Here is a 23873-nt window from a genome sequence, read left to right on the forward strand (position 1 = left end):
GCCTGAGACCCTGTGGAAAACCCAGAGAGCTTAGGTGAAGACAGCTCTGTGGGGAGAGAGGGCTCTTCTCAGTAACAGGCCTCGGGGTGCTTCCTAAATGCCGCCGATGGAGCCAGGAGGGGCTGTGCAGAGAAAGGGGGCTCCTTCATCTAGGGCCAGAAGGCCGCAGCAGCGCATAGCTGGACCGCTGCCTCCGAGGCAGTCCTACTCCAGCACATGAGAGGAGTCTCCATTTTTCTTCACATTTGCCAGTGAGCTATTTTCTGTTCCCTCTCTTCGGGGGCATAATGATTAATGGACTCGCCTTCTACTCGAGCAGCTTCCAACAACTTCAACACAACCATTCAGAATGCTATAGGAAGGGGGAAAAATGAAACAAATCCTCAAAACAGCTAGCTGTACAGAAATACACACATACAGGGGTTACAGCACTTTTAATTTAACTTTCATGCTTCTAGTAGTTCAGGCCTGTCATTTCCGTAATAACCTCCAGTCTCCAATCGGGTGTATTTTGAATGCAGAAATTCTCTTTACTTCTGTTCAGACACATAAGTTTGTGCTTCAACCTGAACAATGTGTCAGGAACCAAAGGGGGGGGGGGGGGGCGCAAAAAAAAGACCCCTTTGCATTTTTGTGTTTTGTACAGTTTTGAAATTAAAAATAAATATCTAAAACTTTAATAAAAACAGGGAGTATCAACAAGGATTTGTATCAAATTTATACTGCTAAGATAAAAAAAAAACTCCTTTTGAAAGTGGTGGTGTAAGAATTCTGAGGAAAATGCAGGTGATTATTTATGAAAATGAGGAATAAAAAGGTGTAAAGAAGGTTTGCTTACAAAATATGGTATCATATTTTGCTCTATTTCAAGTAAATTTTATATTACATCAAGTATCAGGACCTGTAGCATTTAATATGTAAGTATCATTTTCATAATCCTGTGCTAACTCAGAGGAAAAAAATTCTAGTTAAAATAAAAATCCGTATATTTTTAAACTGAATAAAAAAGAGAACCTGGCAACGGAACAGGTAGAGAAAGTAGTTGTTCCCACTCGCAACATTTTTCTGTGCTGCCCACATTCACCCTATGCAGTCAGACTTCCAGAGTTTGGGGTGAAATTTTATCTCCATTTCACTGGGTGGGGCCTCTAATTTTAAAAGTGCCTTAAAAAAAAATAAAAGTAAAAACAGGGTCTTAAGAAGCAGTAATTATTTGGCATGTGGCACCGCCCACACAACACCTTGGCAATGACCAAACACAGAGCTTTTCCATCTCCCACCTCAATGTCCTGGCGCTTCTGATTCGACGTTAAACTCAGCAGTGGGTAACAGCCGTGTGGGGTGTTCATTTTCACCAGGGCCTTACTGTAAACGCCTGCACAACAGGCCACCCCACAGAACAGCAAGCTGACAAACACCACAGACACAACAGCACAGTGAACTCCGATCTCCTCTGCCCAGAGAGCAGAAAGTGCAGAGTGAATGAAAGGAGTCCTGCATCTAAATCTCCAAGTGATCAGGCTCTTCCCACATCTCTCGTCACCCACTGCCAAACCAGCGGTGGTTGCTATTTGGACACAAAACACGATCTCATCTTTTAGAAAAGCTGAGAGCAAAATGACGTTAGCTACACCTTTACTCATTATTTCATCTTGGATCATCAAGGGGTGCTGTATTTATGAAGCAGCACCAAAGCCATGTGGCAGATCCCATCTGGTCCAACTTAAAATCAACATAAAGAGCACATGCGTGTTAAAAATGCAAATATAATCATGGTCTCTGGCTACTAAAGATCCATGGTCTAGATATTTTAATTAATACAGATGGCAAGCTGGGGGAGCCAAGGAGGAACAAATGGCTTGGGTTACTCAGTCCTAAGCAACGACTTGGTTAGTGGTCCACTAATGGGTTGAAACAATCGTGGCTTCAGCAAGTCCTACTTAAAAAGGATTATTTTTTGTTAACACCTGAAATGCTCTTTCAGTTCCAAAGCTTGAGAATTTGATGTTGCCATGGTTGAAGGTTATGTTTCTTTTGTTTGGTGGTGATGTTAGAGTAGCAGCAGGGGGAACAATTTCTTTTTTAACAAGATAGCCTATTGTGTTGAAAGTTTTGCCTTAAACTAGTATACACTGACATACACAGTCGCAAGCCTATGATGAAAAACATCTGACTAGGAGCAGTGAAACTCTGGCCTCAAGAAGGACTTGGGAGCTGCCGACTTCCAGAACTTTGCTCTCTAGGACCAAAATGCCCATTTTACACAAAAGATTTGGGTTGATCTGTATGCCATGTTGACCCATAAGCCAAAATACTGGTCAATTTGCTTTAACAAAGAACCAAAATTGTTCAGTTGTGTTATTTGCATGAATATGCTTTGGCATCTAACAAAGTTATCTTGGGGCTCACGTGATCTGAAGATAATAGCTTTTAGGAATATGAATGGCTGATCTGGGACACAGCTCTGAATCTGAGTTTCTAATCCTAGCTCCACCAACTATAATTCACCTCTCCTGGTGTCATTCTTCTGACAAAAGGAGGACCTGAATAAAGTTATGGTGAAACACGCATACCCTCATGATGAAGGCTTTCTGCTGGGTCAGGGAACTTCATTCCTAAACTCTATTTGATGAGACAACATTAGAAAGAATTATTAGCCCCACTCTCCCCCAAGTCAGCTATCCCATTTCTTGGCTAACGAATGGAATCCTGACACTAATATCTGGTCTCTCTACCAATTTAAAGCACTGCTAATTTCTGAATGAGTCCTCTTCCTACAGCAAGAGGAGGAAGGCCTCTAGAAACAAAGAAATGCCTTGTCTCTGTGAAATGAAAGAAAGAGAATTTTCTTGGAAATGCCCAGGTCTGTGGGGCCATCAGTAGGGTTCTTATGAGATCCTAACTCCAACGAACTGAGGATGAGGTGGAAACAACTCAACCGCACACAAGTCACTGGTGATTATGTGCAAAGCGCTCCTAACAGCCCTTCATCCACATGCCCTCCATCCCTTCCCCCTTTGCCCCCAACCTCAGTAAATCACCACCATCCTTCCACTTGCCCAAAGTCTAAATTACAGGAGAGAACTATGAGTTACACATATGCCTACCTGTCCCCATCCTAACAAATCACCAAACCTGGTCAGGTCCATCCCTATAATTTTTCTTGAAACCCATCTTCTTCGGCTCATCACTGTTACCAACTGTTATACTGGAAAGTAGCCAGCTGGTCTCCCTCTCTCCATCATAGGACCCTCCCCTTGATCTTCCACACAACAGCCAGAATGATCCTTCTGAAACACCAGCCTCATCATGTCTGCCTCTCTGAGCTCCCCATCAACCTTAGGGTGAGACCTGAACACCAGATTCTGCACTTTTAAACGGTCAGGGTTTTGTCATCTAGATCAATGATTCTCAGTGTGTAGCCCTCGGACCATCTGGGACATCACAATTCAGGATGCTTGTCTGAAAGGCAACTTCTTAGGCCCTATACAGACCTACTGAATCAAACTCTTGTGGGGACAGAGAGGCCCAGGGTGCAGCCTTTTAAGATAATCACTTCAGAAGAAAATTTATACAAAATTTGAAGACACTGCTAGAGATTTAGGAAAATTAAAACCAACTTGTGTTCCACCTTTCTCATCTTGAACAAACTCAGGAAACTCCTCCCTGCTTCTATGTGCTCATCTTTCATGCAGAAACAGTAGCCACTGCTCAACACCTAAAGTGACGGTAAAGACCAACAAAAGCCAAAGCACTCGCCAAGCTGGAAAACACTACAGAAGTGGTTGACAAGCAACAGCTTTCTAGTGAACAAGTATTTCACAATGGGGAGCAACCCAAGGTACTCGGAGACAGGAGCTGCTAGAAACTCCTATGTGCAGATGATTTTTAAATTGTAATTCAGTTCAGTTGCTCAGTCATGTCCGACTCTCTGCAACCCCATGAACTACAGCACGCCAGGCCTCCCTGTCCATCACCAACTCCTGGAGTTTACTCAAACTCATGTCCATCGAGTTGGTGATGCCATCCAGCCATCTCACCCTCTGTTGTCCCCTTCTCCTCCTGCCCTCAATCTTTCCCAGCATCAGGGGCTTTTCAAATGAATCAACTCTTCGCATCAGGTGGCCAAAGTACTGGAGTTTCAGATTCAACATCAGTCCTTCCAGTGAGCACTCAGGACTGATATCCTTTAGGATGGACTGGTTGGATCTCCTGGCAGTCCAAGGGACTCTCAAGAGTCTTCTCCAACACCACAGCTCAAAAGCATCAATTCTTCGGCACTCAGCTTTTTTTATAGTTCAACTCTCATGTCCATACATGACCACTGGAGAAACCATAGCCTTGACTCGACGGACCTTTGTTGACAAAGTAATGTCTCTGCTTTTTAACATGCTGTCTAGGTTGGTCATAACTTTCCTCCCAAGAAGTAAGAATCTTTTAATTTCATTGCTGCAATCACCATCTGCAGTGATTTTGGAGCCCCCAAAAATAAAGTCAGCCACTGTTTCCCCATCCATTTGCCATGAAGTGATGGGAATGCATGCCATGATCTTAGTTTTCTGAATGTTGAGCCTTAAGCCAACTTTTTCACTCTCCTGTTTCACTTTCATCAAGAGGCTCTTTTGTTCTTCACTTTCTGCCATAAGGGTGGTGTCATCTGCATATCTGAGGTTATTGATATTAAATATATACACATGATTATAAAACACTATCAAAAAGTAATTGGAGGGGAATTCCATGGCGGTCCACTGGGTAAGACTTTGTGCTTTCACGGCCAGGGCCCAGGTTCAATCCCTGGTCAGGGAACTAAGATCCCACAAGCTGTGTGGTGAGGCCAAGAAAAGAAAAAAGTAACTGGAAACAAGAGTAACACACACCCTGCTATGGCTTTATCATCATATCTGGCAATTAATGGGCAGGGATCAGGAATCCTAAATGTCCAGTAATGCACGACTGGACAACCCCATTAAGACACACGGTCGCTCCAGGAACAGAAACTAACTTCATAGCCACAGCCCTGGAGACAGTACGGAGGAGTCTAAGTGGTAACGGCACCATATTGTTTAATTCCTCACATGCCTGTGATCTTATGGGAGAAGTTAAGCTCCAGAACAGTTGTTCTGCACTCTTCGGGAATATTCCTCTGGGAACCCAAATGAAAGCCATGAGCATTTCCCAATAAAACTACCTGAAAATGCAAAATTTTACCCTAGAGTCTGTTTATTCTTTTGCATATAACAGGGCATAATGATCGCTACCTCTCAGGGTATTGGGGATGCTATTATCAGAAATAGAATATTTTTTAAAGCATTTCATAAATTACAAAGATTGTTACTATTATTCTTTTTTTTTGAGTGACTCTCACTGCCGACTCTACAGGATTGTTGGGCAGAGAAGCTTAAGGGCCTTCCTTGCACCCTGCGCTCACAGTTGCCTACAGCTCCCATGCAGTAAGAAAGGCGGTGATGGATTTCGGCAGATATATCTCCAAAGGAAATATACAAGTGGCAACAGGCACATGGAAAGATGCCCAATCACACGTGAGATACTGCTAGGAGACTCTAAAGTAAAGGCCTTAGTCTCCTCATCTGTAAAACGAGGCTGTTAACTACCTTATACTGGTATCCGGACCTTTAATTATATACTTTGGAAGGCTGTTGTAACCAGACTCTGAAACTGTTGGTTTCGAAGTGACACCTGCCTTAAGGGTCTATGCTACAAACTTTCAAAGATTTTTGTTATAAAAGAGCATCTTCATAGGGTATACATTGTATATCTGTTTGCAATTGTGTCTTTTGAGCTGTCCGGCAGAAAAACACAGGAATGACACCCAGACTTGTAGACTGTGTCTCAAAAGTTGTCATTCCCTCTGCGCCTCTGAGTCTTCTGCACAAAGCCTCTTGACAAATCCTGCATCCCCAGCAAATATTTCCTGAATTGGATGGATTGCTCCATGCAAGTAACAATCACAGAAATACTTCCAAACAAGTTAGAGAATTCTATGCTAATCATTTATGAACAGGAGTTCCATCAGGTACAGGATACAAAAATTCCTCTAAACTGTTTTCTAAATATACTGCTTTCAGTATATTAAAAATCCATTTTTTTCAACTCATAATCATAAAATTACATCTTTGCTCTAAGAGCTGAGAGGAAAGAGATGTTGGAAATGCATATAGACTATTCTAAAATCCACACATACATACCCATATGTAAAACTATATTCACAGGCTTCCCTGGTGTTCCAGTGGTTAGGAATCCACTTTATCATGCAGGGGACACAGGTTCAATCCCTGGGCTAGGAAGATCCCACATGCCACGGAGCAACTAAGCCCATGTGCCGCGTCTGCTGAAGCCTGTACACCTTGAGCCGGTGCTCCATAAAAAGAGTAGCCACAGCAATGAGAAGCCGGCACTCTGCAACTAGATAGACGTCCCTGCTCACTGCAACTAGAGAAAGCCCACACAGCAACGAAGACCCAGCGCAGCCAAAAATAAATAAAACCATATTCACATTCACACGCACACACCATCACTCATGCAGTTAACTAGAGATGATAGAACCAGGCACACAAAACCAGCAGCAGTGGAGGCAACAGTCTCAAGGACGGGGTAACAGGTCTGTAGCCCCACGCCCTTCTGAAATCCTTCCCTGTCTTGAGGAACAAAACTAGGGAGGAGGCTTTGCATCTCTGCTCCTTGTTTCAATGCTATCCTTAGATACAAAGTACAAATGAGGCTATGTACTTTGTATCTAAATGATACAAAAAAAGATTGAAGGCAGGGGGAGAAGGGGATGACAGAGGATGAGATGGTTGGATGGCATCACTGATTCAATGCACATGAGTTTGAGCAGGCTCCGGGAGCTGGTGATGGACAGGGAAGCCTAGCGTGCTGCAGTCCATGGGGTCGCAAAGAGTTGGACACGACTGAGCAACGGAACTGAACAAACAAGGCAAATTTAGTTCACAGTTTCTCAAACTGATTCACCCCTTTATGACGGAAAACAACATGCCAGCTCGGCATTCAATCCATGCCCGTGACCAGCACCACCTCAGACAACACCCGGGTGAGCATGCGAGCGCATGGGGTCCTCAGTAACAAACTCACACCTGCTTCTGCATGGTAAAATATCTTTTAAATGAAGGGGGAAAATAACTGACCTTGCAAAGAACAGCACTGTCCATTGGGCACAAACACGAGCACATATATGAGCACAGGTAACACATCAGAGCGCGAGGCTGAGTTAGCTGAAACCAATCCAAGCTACTGTCTAGGACCTCCAGGCTCCTTGAAGCCACAAGCACCTCTCAGCTGACCCCACAGTTGCTCCTCTTCCTCCTCAGGTGACAAGCAGGGGCATGCATGGTGCAGTTCTTTCAAGACCCGGGCACCAGCCAGGGAGCTGGTGCCTGTGTTTCTATAACCTGCCCCAGAGCAGAAAGGCAGGCACCAAGCTTAACAGCAAGAGTCCTAAAGGTCACTTACATCTTTAAGAAGTTCCCTTAAGCCAGAAAAGAGTCCAAAAGAACAAAGTATTTAAAGTTGAGGTCATTCAGAAAAGACTTCAAAGGAAGCATCTGAGTGGGGGCAGTGGGAGAGAGACACAACGGCAGGCATCAAAGCTGGTAATGCACTGGCATTTATATGAAGTCTATCATGACACACACATTCATTCTTTGAAATCTGGGCCTAGAGTGGAATACAAAAGCAAGGCCCAAATTATCTACCTAAACCATCTTAACCTAGCAAAAGTTTAGCACTTGTAATCTCACTACGAAATCAAAATCATGCCAGGAAGGACACGGAGGATGAGTGCATTCACCATTACAGAGAGAACGGAGTCAGACACGAGTGAATGCCTGTGAGCTGCAGCTGGAAACGTAGTCAGTAACCCCTGATCATCTCATCTTTGCCTCTGGCTTGTCCATATCTCGAGGAAGGCCCAGAAGAATCTGGGTGGCTTATAGCTGACTCATGAGTCCACATAACTGATACTTGCTTAAAGGGAAAGGTGATCATCCTTACTATTGCTAACATCCCATTAAGCCTAAAAGTTAATTAGGCTGTATTCCATAAAGTCAATTGGAAGCATTTGTCTCAATAGCATTATCGCAATTATTCCTCATCAAAATGAATACCACCTCCTACTGCGCATGATGTCTTGTGTAAACAACAGCCCAAACCTAACAACTCACAGGCCATCTCCACCTGAGTTACGTAAGCAGGCTTATGTTTACACAGAACATGTTTGCAAACAGGAATTCATAGATACTAACATGTTTTTTAAAAAAAATACAAAGCTGTGTTTACTAAATCTTGTTTTACATTTTCAGAGGCCGGGAAAATAAAAGCAAACTAAAAAGTGTAACAAATTCTATACATCATAACGATGCATGTAAAAGTCAGAAAGAGAAAGCACCTATGAAAGTCAGCCAGTTACAAGTGCTGGTGCCTACGAATGGAGGCTGAATGCTGATTGAACGGTTACACGGCACTGCATACGTGGTCCCTGGGGCCTCCACCAACCACGCCTGGTGATTCCTGCAAGGTCTCAGGCTCAAAGGAACCAGGTATCAAGAAACCCACTGCCAGCCCCACTGCCGATGTTACTAATAACAAAGAAGAGAAGGTGGCCTGAGGAGGTGGATGGGGGTGAGTGGGATGAAATAGGTGGTGGAAAGTAAGAGAGCTGTAAACCTCCACTTATAAAAACCGAGAAGCCATGACAATGTCACATGCAACATGAGGGTTACGGTCAACACTGTAATAACTCTGTTACTACATGTAACTACATGTTACTAGATGTATCATGGTGGCCATTTCATAAGGTATGAAAATGTCAAACCACTATACAGTACACCTAAAACTAACCTAACACTGTACATTAACTACACTTCAATTAAAAAAAGAAAAAGATGATCTTCTTGGCAAATTTTTCCTGAGGACCCAGAATTAAAACACAGCAAACCAATTCTTTTAAACAAGTCTTTTAAACGTTACGTCAATATTTAATAATATACAAATAAAATTATTAGCGAAACAAAACAAACATAAAAATCTTAAAGACTGGTTCATCACATAGACCTATATATTATACAGATATTGATCTCTAGTGACTAAACAATATCAGAATTAACACCATCTTACGCTTTGGGAGGAAAACTAAATGGTGATCATATTTTGTTATGAGTCTTCTGTTAGCATCATCAGTGGCCCAGTGAAATTATCCCAAAGGGAGAAGTGAAGAGAGCAAGGCAGGAGGGATTGGACTGAGGGGCGTACCAGAGATGCAGACAACTCCCGCAGAGCTGAAGCCCAGCTATGGATAGCATGTGCCCTGGATCAGCACTTCTCACACTTGGCTGCACAACAGAAGTGCCTCCGAAGACTCCAAGGGCCAAGCAGGCCCTCTCTGCTCTTCACCAGACACACACACACACCTCACACACAGAATCTAACCTCTGGAGGTGGGGGACCAAAACAGTAATAGCTCTTAACACCCCCCAGGTGATCCCAATATGCAGTCAAGTTTTAGATCCGATGTCTCATCCATAAAAGGCAAATAATTCTACAGTTGATGCTGATGATGACATCTGTCCATTTCTCAAGGGATAACAAAATTATTAGTAAGTAGTAGTGGAACCAGTCATAAGCCAAGAAGTCAAACTCGCCTGCCAACACAGAGGTAACAGACGCGGGTTCAATCCCTCGGTGGGGAAGATCCCCTGGAGAAGGAAATAGCAACCCACTCCAGTATTCTTGCCTGGAGAATTCCACGGACAGAGGAGCCTGGCAGGCTATAGTCCATGGGGTCACAAAGAGACACAACTGAGTGACTTAGCATGGACACAGTAGTGGAACCAGCCATAAGCCCAGAGTTCAGGTTCTAATTCGCCCCTCCTGATTTATATAACCTTTCAGCACATCACTTAATTCCCTGGGTCCTCAGAGTATATTCCATTTAAGCATGAAATGGTTCTACACAGTGCGTCAGAGCCTGTTTAACCCTATAGTTTCTACATACTAACGAAGAAATACTTCCAAATAGGATGGTTTGGCCAGGGTTAGCAAATTTGGATTGGGATCCTAGTTTTATTTATTCATTCACTCTTTCTAAATTTTTGCAAGAGCTAGACTCACCAGTAAAAACTGAGTGAACTCTGCATAGGTCAGGTGTCTTTTTCTTTCTTTTCCAAAGTGTAGTTGCACAAATTCTGAATCCCAGTTAAATGGAATATGTTGATGAATTGTAGTCTGTCCAAAAACTTGCTTAACATCCTCTGAAGAGAGAAAAAGAAAGGTTGATTAAAACAAAGCAAATCAGGTACTTCCTTCTAAAACCTGTTATCAAATGCATATTGCTACGTTCTTCATATAAAAAGTAACTCCGCTTTAAAAACACAGATTTTAAAGTCATGGCAGAAATAGATGTAGGAGTCTAACAAAGTAGAAGTAAACAATCCCATCCAATAAAACAGAAAAAATCAAGACTCACACAAGCACAAAAAGGCCTAAAGGCAGCAGCAGGCCAGCATTAATAAGCTAAATCTTGTATCATCATCTGTTTTGTTTCAACAAATATTATTTTCTAGGCACAGAAAATATAAATCAGTCTTCCATGGCAGGAAGCACACATATTCACAAAGAAACACTGAGAACATGGTACAACTCTTAAATATAGCCCTCCTTATCAAGCTGTTAAAATGTTTTTGAGGACTTGGAAATCAGATATAAACCTTCAAGCATATATTCAACAGCACTAAGACTTAAAGAGTTTTCAAACGTTCCACTAAGACTTAAAGCAGTTTTCAAACTGCTCACCAGGCCACAGTTAAAGGCAATGGGAAAAAAGAGCCAACAGTCCAATCCTTTACCTTTATCCTGAACTCTCTGGCTTGACACATACTGATTCTCCCCCTTCTTCTTAGCCTCTACTATGGGGTTTTCCCAGTAGCTCAGACTGTAAAAAATCTGCCTGCAATGCAGGAGACCCAGGTTCAATCCCTGGGTTGGGAGAAGGAAATGGCAACCTACTCCAATATTTTTGCCTGGAGAATTCCAGGGACAGAAGAGCCTGGCGGGCTACAATCCATGGGGTAGCAAAAAGTTAGACAAAAGTGAGCAACGAACACTTATAAAAAAAAACTTAAAGACAAAACTGTGAGAGGACTGGCAGAGAACAGAAAAATGATACCCAAAAACCCTACTTTTCTAAAGCTTCCTGTCTTTATTTACGAGCCTCCCCGCCTTCCAACAAGAGTGTATGCTTGGAGGGTACAGGGACACAAACAACATAACTGGATTTGCCCTGGCCTTCACATCTTTAAATATATCTACCAAACCTGCTCACTTTTATTGGCAAACTGTGCCTGCGACCTTGTTTTTTTTCCCCTTTGCAACTATTTTAAAAAAGAAAAAAAACGAAGTAAATTCTTTAGTTCTCTAAAGGGTGCCAAAAACTTTGGCATGTATTTCCACTGATTCCCCCAAATTTCCTACTTCCAACCCCCCTTACACCCACAAGTTTTTATTCCATGCTTTTAAAATTTCCAGAGAGTGTTTAAGTCTTGCCATGAAGAAACAGTAGTGCTGCCCTCAGCATAAGATTGGGTGTGTATTTGCATGGAGGCGGCAGTAAAAATCAGAATTATGCCGGGCATAAATTTTATAAAAGATGGCAGAAAACCTCAGGCTGGCCCTGATGAGGACAATAAAATAAAAACTTTTTAAGTGTAACCCTCAATTTATCTGCATTTATTCCGTTTCTCTACTTTAGGAAGGAAAAAAAAAAAAAAAGACAGAGGAAAAGAAAGAGAGCCAAGACATAAGAAAATGAAGTGAAACTAGAATTGAGATTTAAGAATTGAGCCACCGGTGGCTCAGTAGTAAAGAATCTGCCTGCAAATGCAGAGACATGGGTATGATCCCTTGTCGAGGAAGACCCTCCATTCAGTCAGTTCAGTTGCTCAATCGTGTCCGACTCTTTGCGACCCCATGGACCGCAGCACACCAGGCTTCCCTGTCCATCAAGTGAACAACAGGAACTTCCCCGGCAGTGACGAGGAAAATTACCCTCCATATCTCCTGCCAGCACCAGCAAGATGAGAGACATTTACAAAAGCCGGCATGTTCTAAAAAGGGTGTTATCAGCTGGATAGTCAAATCAGTTAAATGTAGCAAAAACGTGTTTCAGGTTAAACATATGCAAATTAAATGCTAAGGTGCTCAGCTTTCTTCACAGTCCAACCCTCACATCCATACATGACTACTGGAAAACCACAGCCTTGACTAGATGGACCTTTGTTGGCAAAGTAATATCTCTGCTTTTTAATATGCTGTCTAGGTTGGTCATAACTTTCCTTCCAAGGAGTAAGCGTCTTTTAATTTCATGGCTCTAATTACCATCTGCAGTGATTTTGGAGCCCCCAAAAATAAAGTCTGACACTGTTTCCCCATCTATTTCCCTTGAAGTGATGGGACCAGATGCCATGATCTTAGTTTTCTGAATGTTGAGCTTTAAGCCAACTTTTTCACTCTCCTCTTTCACTTTCATCAAGAGGCTTTTTAGTTCCTCTTCACTTTCTGCCATAAGGATGGTGTCATCTGCATATCTGAGGTTATTGATATTTCTCCCGGCATTGATTCCAGCTTGTGCTTCTTCCAGCCCAGCGTTTCTCATGATGTACTCTGCATAGAAGTTAAATAAGCAGGGTGACAATATACTCCTTTTCCTATTTGGAACCAGTCTGTTGTTCCGTGTCCTGTTCTAACTGTTGCTTCCTGACCCGCATACAGGTTTCTCAAGAGGCAGATCAGGTGGTCTGGTGTTCCCATCTTTTTCAGAATTTTCCATATGCTATAGGAAGTATAAAATATAATAAATTTAGGTTACTCAAAGCCTAGTAAATGAATTTAAAATGCATCTCCTATGTCTCCTCCCTTTTGAACCTCCCTCCCATCTCCCTCCCCATCCCACCCCTCTAGGCTGATCCAGAGCCCCTATTTGAGTTCCCTGAGACTTACAGCAAATTCCCATTGGCTGTCTATTTTACATATGGTAATGTAAGTTTCCATGTTCCTCTCTCCATACACATGTACACCTACAGCTGATTCATGTTGATGTTTGACAGAAAACAAAATTCTGTAAAGCAAATTATCCATCAATTAAAAAATAAAATAAATAAATAAAATGCATCTCACTCTAATCAACAATCTTGTTTTTCCTATAAGTAACTATCATTTACTGCTTACTAGAGTTCTGACTTGAATTCTAAACTGTGAACTTTGAACCCCAAGTACAGAGCTTTCTCCACTATTCCATCGGAGTCTGTCTCGCTTATGAAAAATGTCTGCCTGAAGAATTGAAATCTCATCCCTCTGAAGTTTAGAGCTACATGTGATCTCTGAGACATGTTATCTCTACAAAATGTCTATCCTACATATCTGAACTACTGATGTGTTTTCAAAAAGATAGGTCTATAGAGTATGCATAAGTATGCAGTTAGGTCTGTGTGAATATACCTTTGTCATATATCTTTTCTTTCTACATAGATTATTAGCACCTTTCTACATAGATTATTAACAAAGGCTATACTTTTCCCATCTGGTTCTACCCCATGCCTGCACAATGGTAGGCATAGAGCAAATAAATACTCACTAAGTTGTGGCTGAATTTAACTGAAGAAGAAAAGGTTTACAACAGTGTAACAGGTTGAGGACAGTATTAACCTTTTGAGGCACTTCAGTTTCCACCCTACTGAAGTCACTTCATCAATCATTTCCTAAGATTTTAGTGAAGTGCATAAGGATCATTAACTGGGCTTCCCTGGTGGCTCAGTGGTAAAGAATCTGCCTGCCAATGCAGGAGATGTGGGTTCAATCCCTGGTCTAGGAAAATCTGCTACAGAAGGAAATGGCAATCCACTCCAGTATTCTTGCCTGGATAAGCCTATGGACAGAACAGCCTGGTGGGCTGTAGTCTATGGGGTCGTAATAAGTTGGACATGACTTAGGGATTGACCCCCCCTCCACACACACATGAGAATTGTCAGTCTTGCTTATAGAAGTCTTCAGCCCCTTGTCTAGGCTGATACAAGTGCACTAAAGAAGCTGCATTATAATTAACATCCTACATTTTTCTAGGACTTCCCTAGTAGCTCAGCAGTAAAGAACCTGCCTATAATACAGACCCTGGGTTTGATACCTGGGTCAGGAAGGTCCCCTGGAGAAGGAAATGGCAACCCAGTATTCTTGCCTGGGAAATTCCATGGACAGAGAAGCCTGGCGGGCTATAGTCCCTGGGGTTGCAGAGTCAGACACAACTTAGTGACTAAACCATCACCATGTTTTTCTAATTTAAGGGTCCAGAACCTCATTTTGAAAAACATTGTCCTAATGGGTTATAGAAGGGTTTAAAACACCGGGTTGAAACAGACCAAAGATATGAAAGGAAGGAAGGAAGCAAGATTTTCTAGAAGAGCTAATATAAGGCAGTAAGCATACACACTGACCACTTGGAGATCCAGAGGACAGGCAGGTCGTACAACCCGGTGAACAACATTCACATCCTGGCCTGTGTGGTCGGGGTTGCCTGAAGCTGGACAGTGTCCCGACTACACGCCCTGAGAATGGAGTCCACCTTCAGTTCTCATCTGTTCTAACATGCTGGCCACTTTAAGAATGCCAGCCGTCAGCCCGCCCGCCCAGGAGGGAGCACTGTACTTCCTGCGGGAAGCAGAAGAGCTGGAGAAGACAGTGCTGACTCCAAGTCCAATCCACGAGAAATAACTAAACAACACATCCAAACACCATGCTGGATCAAGGGCCGAAGGGCCAGGGCTCCTCGCAGAAAGGAAACACAGGTTTAAGGATGGATGCATTTACAAAGTGGGAGAGAAAAGGCTTCCTGGAGAAGATAAAACTCGACCTGGGTCCTGAAAGTTGTGGAGGATTCATTCAGATGAAACTGTGAGGGAGTGTTTCAGTAAAAAGCAACAGCATGAAGGGTTCCTTTCTTCTGAGGTGAATTAAGGGTCCAATCGGAACACTGGGGATCAAAGCCACCTGCTGTCCCTCAGACAGGACAGATCCTGGTCGAGGCACTTAACAGATGCTGGCATCACTTGCCAGCAGCAGGTGTTATTTTTCGAATCCTAAGAAGCTAACGCAACATTTGTGGTGAAGAAAAGGTTGCTATGGGAAGAACAGTTGGTCAAGGAATTCTGCAGGAAAAAAAGAAAAAAAGACCTGGAGTTTTTTATTATTTGGTACAATCTCTACAAAATTTCCTTTTCACTCTCCAAACTTACCTAACAGAGGTTGGTATACTAAAAAATCATAAGATTACCAAATTCTAGTTAAACAAACCAAATGATACGTGCAAGAGGGAAGAAGGACTGTTGACAAAGGAAAAGTAGCAAGGTTTCTGTAGTCATTTTCAAGGCTAATCAACTCTTTAGAAATTAAAGTATTAAATCTTGTCAGTTGGGAAAACGCACACTTTTTCTCTGAAAATATTTTACAGATACCTAAGTATTTGAACTCTTCACCCTGTCCCAATAAGTCACTCTGGGGTATTGGTTTTCTTGGCCTTGACATTTTCCTGCACATTTGTGAATAGGAATACTGATAAGCCCAAGAGTCACATTGAGTTCTGAAATTCCTTTCTCACTTTGGAAGACATTGTAATATCATCCCTGGTTAATATTCTTTTCTCCTTTTAGGAGACCCAAATCACTTTTTCATTTAACATTTAATTAAAATCTCCCCATGCCTTGATGCAGCATTGAGAGGTAATGGTACCCTTTCCATCACATAGCTGGAAAATGAGAAACTAAAAACCAAAATGATTTTCAAATTCTGCTCTGTACTCTTGCTTTCACGGAAAATTCCATGAGCTTTACCATGAAAGACTCTAGCAGGCCATCTTAGGACCATTCCTATCACTAAACCTTTACCATTTGAGCTTTCTAAACCTAACATCCTAACGTGTAGTCCTGGAAAGGAAACGGGAAAATGTTTTATGCTTTTTGGTTTCTTATTTGGTTCAGTGAAATAAATACATAAATACATACATACAGATGACAGTAATTCATAACACACCAGCTAACGGCTTTCAAATAAGCATCACTTGGCAGATTCATTACTAACTTAACAAAATTAGATGGTCTCTCCCCAAAGTACAAGGTCTTAAAAATCTTATCCCCCAGGTTGAGGCCATATAGGCAAAGAAGCAAAACTGAATTAGAAGTGAAATATAAATGAAATTAGAACTGAAGTGAATTAGAATTGAAATATAAATATCTAAATACTAGATATATATTTTGGATATTTAAAGTCATAGTTATCTCAGCTCAGTCACTCCTTCTGAAAGTATAAACAAATTAGAATCCTTATCTCTTAAAGTATAATCATTGTTATTGCAATATGAGCCAAACAAACTATGTTTGGAAGGTCTAGAGTTCCCATAATATCACCAAATAATGATGATATTATTTAAAGCAAGACTTTACCAAATAAGCTCAAAGAGTCTTTGAGTTTATTTTGGGGGAATTTGCTTCCAACACAAATGTTTCTAGCCTAAAAGTCTGCTGCAATCTTTTTTAAGATCATAAAAAGACAATTACAAAGTGATAATCGCTTCTTTCCTAAATATAATCTCAAAAACTCAACTGATTCCCCTCAGTAAGTTTCCCAGGATACACAGTATGATTTGTAGTGAAAAAAAAAAAAAAAACTGTTATTTTTAAAAGCTGGGTCATAGATGACATGACCTTATGTTCAAGGTCCTAAGGAATCCACTAAAAAACTATTTGAACTAATAAGCCCAGCAATGTTGAAGGATACAAGATCAATGTACAAAAATTAAATGTACTTCTATGCATTGGAAGTAAGCAACCCCAAAAAGAAATTAGGAAAACAATTCAATTTACAATAGCCTTAAAAGGAATAAAATACTTAGGAAAAAAATTAACAAAAGACATGCAAAACCTCTACTCTAAAAGCTATAAAACACAGGTGAAAGAAATGAAAGACCTAAATAAATGGAAAGACAGTCTATATTCATAGATAGGAGGACTTAATACTCTTCAGATGATAGCACTCTCCAAAGTGACAGATTAAGTGGAATCCTTATCAAAATCCCAGCTACTGTCTTTCTAGAAACTGACAAGCAAATCCTAAAATTCACATAGAAATTTAAGGGGCCCAGAATAACCAAAACAATCTCAAGAAAGAAGAACAAAGTTATATTTCAAATTTACCTCAAAACTACTGTAATCAAGACTATGTGGTACTGGCATAAAGATAAACATATAAGACAAACTGGAGAAGGAACTGGCAACTCACTCCAGTGTTCTCATCTGGAGAATCCCATGGACAGAGGAACCTGGTGGGCCTATGGGGTCGTGAAGAGCTGGACACAACTGAAGCGACTTAGAACATAAGACAAATGGAATACAATTGAGAGTCAAGAAATAAACCCTTACATTTATAGTCAATTAATTAATTTCCAACAAGGGTGACAATTCAATAGGGGAAGATTTGTCTTTTCAACAAAAGCTGCCAAGACAACTGGATATCCACATGCAAAAGAACCTACCTCAGATCATATATAAAAACTAACTCAAAAATGGAGCAAAGACCTAAATGCATGCATGCTAAGTCACTTCAGTAATGTCCGACTCTCTGCAACCCTATGGAGTATAGCCAGTCAGACTCCTCTGTCCATGGAATTCTCCAAGCAAGAATAATGGAGTGGGTTGCCATTCCCTTCTCCAGGGGATCTTCCCAACCCAGGGATCGAACCAGCATCTCTTATGTCTCCTACATCGGCAGTCAGGTTCTTTACCACTAGCACCACATGGGAAGCCCAAAGACCTAAACATAAAACTGTGAAGCTCTTAAAGGAAAACATAGGCATAAATCTTTGTGACTCAGCATTAGAAAACAGTTTCTTAGATATAATATTAAAAACACAAGCAACAAAAGACAATAATATATAAACTGGACTTCTTCAAAATTTAAAACTTTTCTACTTCAAAGGATACCATCAACAAAGTGAAAAAACAGAATACAGAATGGGAGAGAAATTTTGCAAATCATGTATCTGATAAAGAATTCTGGAATAACATAAAGAACTCTTGCAACTCAAATAATAAAAAAATGATTCATCCAATTTTTAAAGGGGGCAGAGGATTTGAGTAGACATTTTTCCAAAGACAAATGGCCATGTAAGCACATATAAGCACAAATAAGCACGTGACAAGATGTTCAACATCATTAGCCATTAAGGAAATGCAAATAAAATGGGACATCACAATGAGATTGGAGAAGGGAACAGCAACCCACTCCAGTATCCTTGCCTGGAGAATCCCATGGGCAGAGGAGCCTGGCAGGCTACAGTCCATGGGGTCACAAGAGTCGGACATAACTTAGTGACTAAACCACCAAACCACCATCACAAGCAGATACCACTTCACCCCCACAAGTAGCAAGTGTCGGTGAAGACGTAAAGAAACCTGAAATCAACACACATTGCTAGTGGGGATGCAAAATGGCACAGTCACTTCAGGGAAGAGTTTGGCAGTCCTTCAGAAAGTTAAACACAATAACCAAGCGACCCAGAGCCTCCCTGATGGCTCAGAGGGTAAAAGAATCTGCCCGCAACACAGGGGACCCAGGTTCAATCCCTGGACTGGGAAGATCCCCTGGAAAAGGAAAGGGCTGCCCACTCCAGTATTCTGGCCTGGGAAATCCCATGGACAGAGGAGCCTGGTGGGCTACAGTCCATGGGGTCACAAAGAGTCAGACACGACTGAGTAACTAACTACTAAGTGACCCAGCAACCGCACCCCTAGGTATATACCCAAGAGTAGTGAAACCACATGTGCACATAAAAATGTGTACACAGTGTCCAAAACAGCACTATTCACAATTGTCAGAAAGTGGAAACAACCAGAATATTCCTAACTGAAAGATGGAGGAAGAAAATGTGGTATATCCAGCAACAGCGTGATAAATAAAAAGGAAAACAGTTCTATTCCAAGCTACAACATGATGACCCTGAAAACATAAAAACCAGTCATAAAAGACCACATGTATGACTCTATTTATATGCAATGTCCAGGACGGGGTATAAGGATTGCTAAGGAGCAGTGTTTCTTGTTGGGGTGATGAAGATATTCTAAAACTTATGGTTGCACAAATATGTGTATAGACTAAAAAACACAGAATAATACACTTTAAATGGGTGCATTATATCGCAAAAAAAAAAAAAAGCCGTTTTTAAAAACCTGGAGCCCTCAAATCTGCTTCTCACTAATGAGTGATATTAGGCAAATTACTTTCTCTAACTCCATTCTCTCAATGTATAAACAAAATAAAATACCTCAAGGGTTGCTTTGTAGCTAAGTGTGCCCAGTACAATATTCTATACATAGTAGGTAACCATTAAAATGGTAAAGTTTCAAAATCTAAAGTCTTAATTATAATGAAGATTGTTATCTGGGCACCAAATATTTACAAATTATACAAAAAAAAATCAGGCATAGTGTGATTGGAAATATCATAGTTTATATATTTCTGAAAAAGCAATAATTTTCCTCAAACACTTAAATTCATCTTTCTTTTAGCTCACGTATTAAAATTTTGAATGAAAAGTGATCAAAAACTAAGTAATTTTCCATTATGTTTCTGAAAGTATGAAATTAAGAAAGATTAAGAACCTCCACTCTTTACTTTGAAGATCTTTCAGATACTAGAAATATTTAATTGGCAAATTACTTGCACATGCCATTAAGTGGTTAGACTGAATTTGTTTTTACAAATTCTATGGCCTCTTATTCCTTCACCACCACCACACTATAATCTGAAATCATCGAGGTCTTCACTTATGCAAATTCTAACTTTCTACATTTTTGTTTCCATACAGTATAACTAAATTAGTGCACTGTCATTTCCAAAAGATTCACTTTTTGAAGCTGCAAATCAAGGAAAACGAGTTTCCCATTAAAATAAAAAAGGTTCATCAAGCTACATTATTCCAAACACTGAACCATAATCTCTCTCACTCTCATGGACCCTAAAAATTTCATTAATACAATAAACACAAAAAGGATGTTTCAGTTAAACCCAAAAGTAATCCATCTCTCTGAGGCAAAGAGAGCTGTGAACAGTGCCTTTTATTTCTCAACAGCTTCACTGGGGTGCTTTTTCTACTGTGTGGCTAAATCCTCAAAGAAAGTTGTGGTTTCGCTTGAAGGGATTTAATATTCCACCCTGCTGATACGGTTAACAGCAGCTTATATGGCCATCATCTTCTTTAAGTAGAGAGCAAAAGACAAATTGTTGAATTCGGAAGTTAAATAACATAATGGAGTAAAGTGGATGCAGACCTATCTCTACTGCCACACAGACCAGTATCAAGGTTTGCCATTTCCAACCCTTTTGACAAGTGCCTTTTCCTATTAATCACAGTTAAGGGTCTGAAGAGGAAAGAAGTGTTCTGGCTACAATTCAGACTCGCTCAAGGAATTTCTGGGGGAAAATGGGTGCCATTAAAACAGTGAGTACAGAATAAGCACGTCACACGCTCGACTCTTCTCATTAAATTGAGTTTTCTATAAGCCCCTATAAGCTTTGTATTATTATTATTATTCTGAACATGCAGGTACAGTGGTAATAAGTATCTTTTAAAAAATAAGCGTACACACACAGACTCATGTACACACACACAGTCGAGCTGAGCTGAATATAGTTTTGAAGCCACATACGGTGTTGATGCATGTAGAAATTAGGGTTCAGTTAAGCCTCTTGCAAGACATCCCGGTTGGTCCAGTGGTTAAGACTCTGAGCTTCCAATGAAGAGAGCACAGGTTAGATATGTGTTTGGGGAACCAGGATCCCACACGCCTTGGGGTGTGGCCAAAAAAATAATAAAAATAAATAAATGAAGGGCTCAGAACCCCCCACACCGACTAAAACAACAACAACAACTTGCAATTCTGTGCAGAGAGATAGGTGGGACTACCCTGATATGAGGTCACGGGGCATTCTAGAAAATAATATCATCCATCGGTCAGTGTCAGAAGACGAAGTTGCAGTTCCTATGAAAACAGTCAGCTTCCCCTCTCTGTGCCTGTCTCCATGTCCACAAAATAAAGCCATAAACGACTCCAGCCATTGTTCGACTTCAAGGTGAACCATGTTCCCTGGGAGAGCTTGTTCAAAACACATTCCCAAGCCCCACACCCACAAACTTTGATTCAGCAGATTTGCGATGGTGCCAGAGAGTCCACAGTTGTGATGAACACCCCCACTACTACAATGGGAGCCTGTGCTCTGCCTTATTGATAAGAATCCTTCCTATTCTAAAACGTGATGGCTCTATTAATCCTCAAGATTAATACACTATTTAAGCCATCATAGTGAGTGCTGGTTCACAATGAAAAATGTTCTGAGCTGGCAACTATGTAGCATTTGACACTAATCTTCCACCATACCCACTATCTAAATCAAACAGTGAGAGAGGCCAACTGAGATATTTCCAACCTATCTGAAAGAAAAAGTTATTTTCAATTGGAGAGAATAAATCATTAGCAGTCTTCCATAAAATCAAAAGTAGGCCATTAAAAATGGTGTGTGGAGGTATACACAGTAGACTGCGGTCACTCTCCAGATGTGTAAGCTTGTATTAATTCTTCTTGATTCATCTGCTGTGTTAATTCTTGTTAACCTTCCTTACCACTGGAGAGGAACACACCAAAAAACTCTCAACTCTTTGAAATTTTTAAAGCAGTACAAACAATCCTAATTCTTGCCTTAAATGCAAGTATAATATCTTTATTGTTTAAAACACCAATTTCCTAAGCCAGTTTCCTTAGACGGATGTTATAAAAAATAATTTTCTTGCAAAAGCATTAACATACATTTAACCCTACTTAAATGCTCAAGAGCAGATGTACTACAAATGTACACCCACAGTGATCCCTTATTAGTATAAAACTGTTTTATTTCAATTAAAATGTCTAACTATCCACCCCCAACATATACCTAAACTGTAATTTTCTCTGAGAACTTCCAATATGTTCTTGATTTTGTTTCCTTTATCAACCTATCGGAGCAAAAACTGCCTTGCAAGTGTTGGAAGAAATCAGTCATTAGCAGCAAGATTACAGCAAATTTTCCAATTTAGAAAAACTGTATTTTTATCTCCTCTTTATACTGAAAGAATAATGGTATAATTTTACCATTTTTAAGTGAGCAGTACAGTTTAAAAGAGTCAAATCTCCCCCAGTACTCTAAGTTTCAGGATTTACCGCTAGCTTTCTGTTTTCCACACCTTTTTTCCTGTTCACCAGTTCTCCTCTTCCTTCATCTTGCACACACACGTGTGCATGCACACACACACACCAGAAACCCCCAGTCCGGCCTCTCTGCACTGACCGTCTTCTAAAGAACAGTTAACCTTCAGGCAGTAGTTAACTGGGTGGCTTCACGTGGTTACTGTGATTTACTCTCCAATTGACATTCCTTCACCTTCTCAACAGGCCTCCCTGCCCCCAACTCCCTATTTATAAAATGGGGTGATGAAGTACCAAAAGTAGCACGATATTTTAGCCGTCTGAGCATAGACGAATCTCAAATTATCCCACCAACTGGAAGTGTTCTCTGATACCACTGTCTTCCAAAATTGAAGCCATTATGGTCAATCGTGCAAATCCGTATTTAGCTTTTCGCAAATAGTGGACTTTTGACCCAGTGAACTGGAACAGCTTCTGCATGGTCTCTAGGATCTCAGACAAGCCACTCCGTCCCCAGGCACACCAGTTCTCAGCAATGTTGAGGTTATTTAGTCTTAAAATTCACACAGCTCTTACTCAATATTTCCATTCTCTATAGGAATGTGCATAAGAAAATATACTTGGGACCTCCCTAAAATATGAAATAAAATCTACTACAGGGTAATAATGTCCTCTCACCAAAATAACATGTTTTTGTGAAATATCAAAATCAGAATTAACATTAACAGTGAACTTTGCTCAAAAAATGGCCCTTATGATTCAACCATTTTCCCTCTCAGTCATCATTCTGAGTATCTTTACAAAGGTAATAATGAATGAACCTTCTTTCCAGTGGGCTTCAAAAAAATTATGGCAAAAGTCCTCTTCTAGTCCAATACCTGCATTCCACTAGCTTTTCACATCTGTTATTAAATTTGAGTGTCTATCTTCAAAACTTATTTGCGAGCTTTTTGCTCTCATCATTTTCTGCAACTGGAATCAGAATGACTGAAGCAGGTTGTTTCCACATAATTCCTCATGTCATCTAACCTGTCCATTTCCCCAGAACATTCCAATTCAGCTTCATCACAGCAGGTGTTCCTACACAAATCCAACTGTGAACCCAGGAAGGGCCCCTCCAAATACCAACATACACGTCAGAGAATTAACTAGAGAAGGATGTTAGAGGTCGCTTCGTTAGTTCTGTGGATTCTGTTTACGTCTCACACACAAAGGAGGTAGGTTCTGTTCAAATAGTTGGACAAAGTTGCTTTATTTTTCTCTGCAGGACTTCTCAGAGTCTTCATAAAATAAAAATTTGTCTAATCGGAGGATCCTGTCTCACACAACAGTAACATAAACAGGAGATACCACTTTAAAGTAACCAAACTTAAGACTATCACTCAATAGGTAAGATTAAAGGACAAGAGGCCACTGCGGTTTACAATAAAAGATCAATACTGGTCTAGTTTCTTTTGGATTCCAGGCTAACTGACAGAGCTGAAACAGCAAGGCAGCCAAGTCTCCCAGTGTGGCTCAGGGCAAAGGCAATTTTATAACTGAAGTTTTTAAACAGCGATGCTGGAAACA

General features: G+C 40.8%; 1 protein-coding gene across 3 annotated transcripts in view; it reads right to left on the bottom strand.

Annotated features, from left to right (window-relative positions):
- Positions 1–23873, bottom strand: part of SLC25A13 (solute carrier family 25 member 13) — a 227306-nt gene that overhangs the window by 98951 nt on the left and 104482 nt on the right. For all 3 annotated transcript variants that reach the window (XM_061164932.1, XM_061164931.1, XM_061164934.1), the window contains one exon: positions 10144–10283. In XM_061164932.1, coding sequence (XP_061020915.1) covers positions 10144–10283 — 140 coding nt within the window. The remainder of the gene's footprint in view (positions 1–10143; positions 10284–23873) is intronic.

Source organism: Dama dama, chromosome 18 (assembly GCF_033118175.1).
Source record: "Dama dama isolate Ldn47 chromosome 18, ASM3311817v1, whole genome shotgun sequence".
NCBI lineage: Eukaryota > Metazoa > Chordata > Mammalia > Artiodactyla > Cervidae > Dama > Dama dama.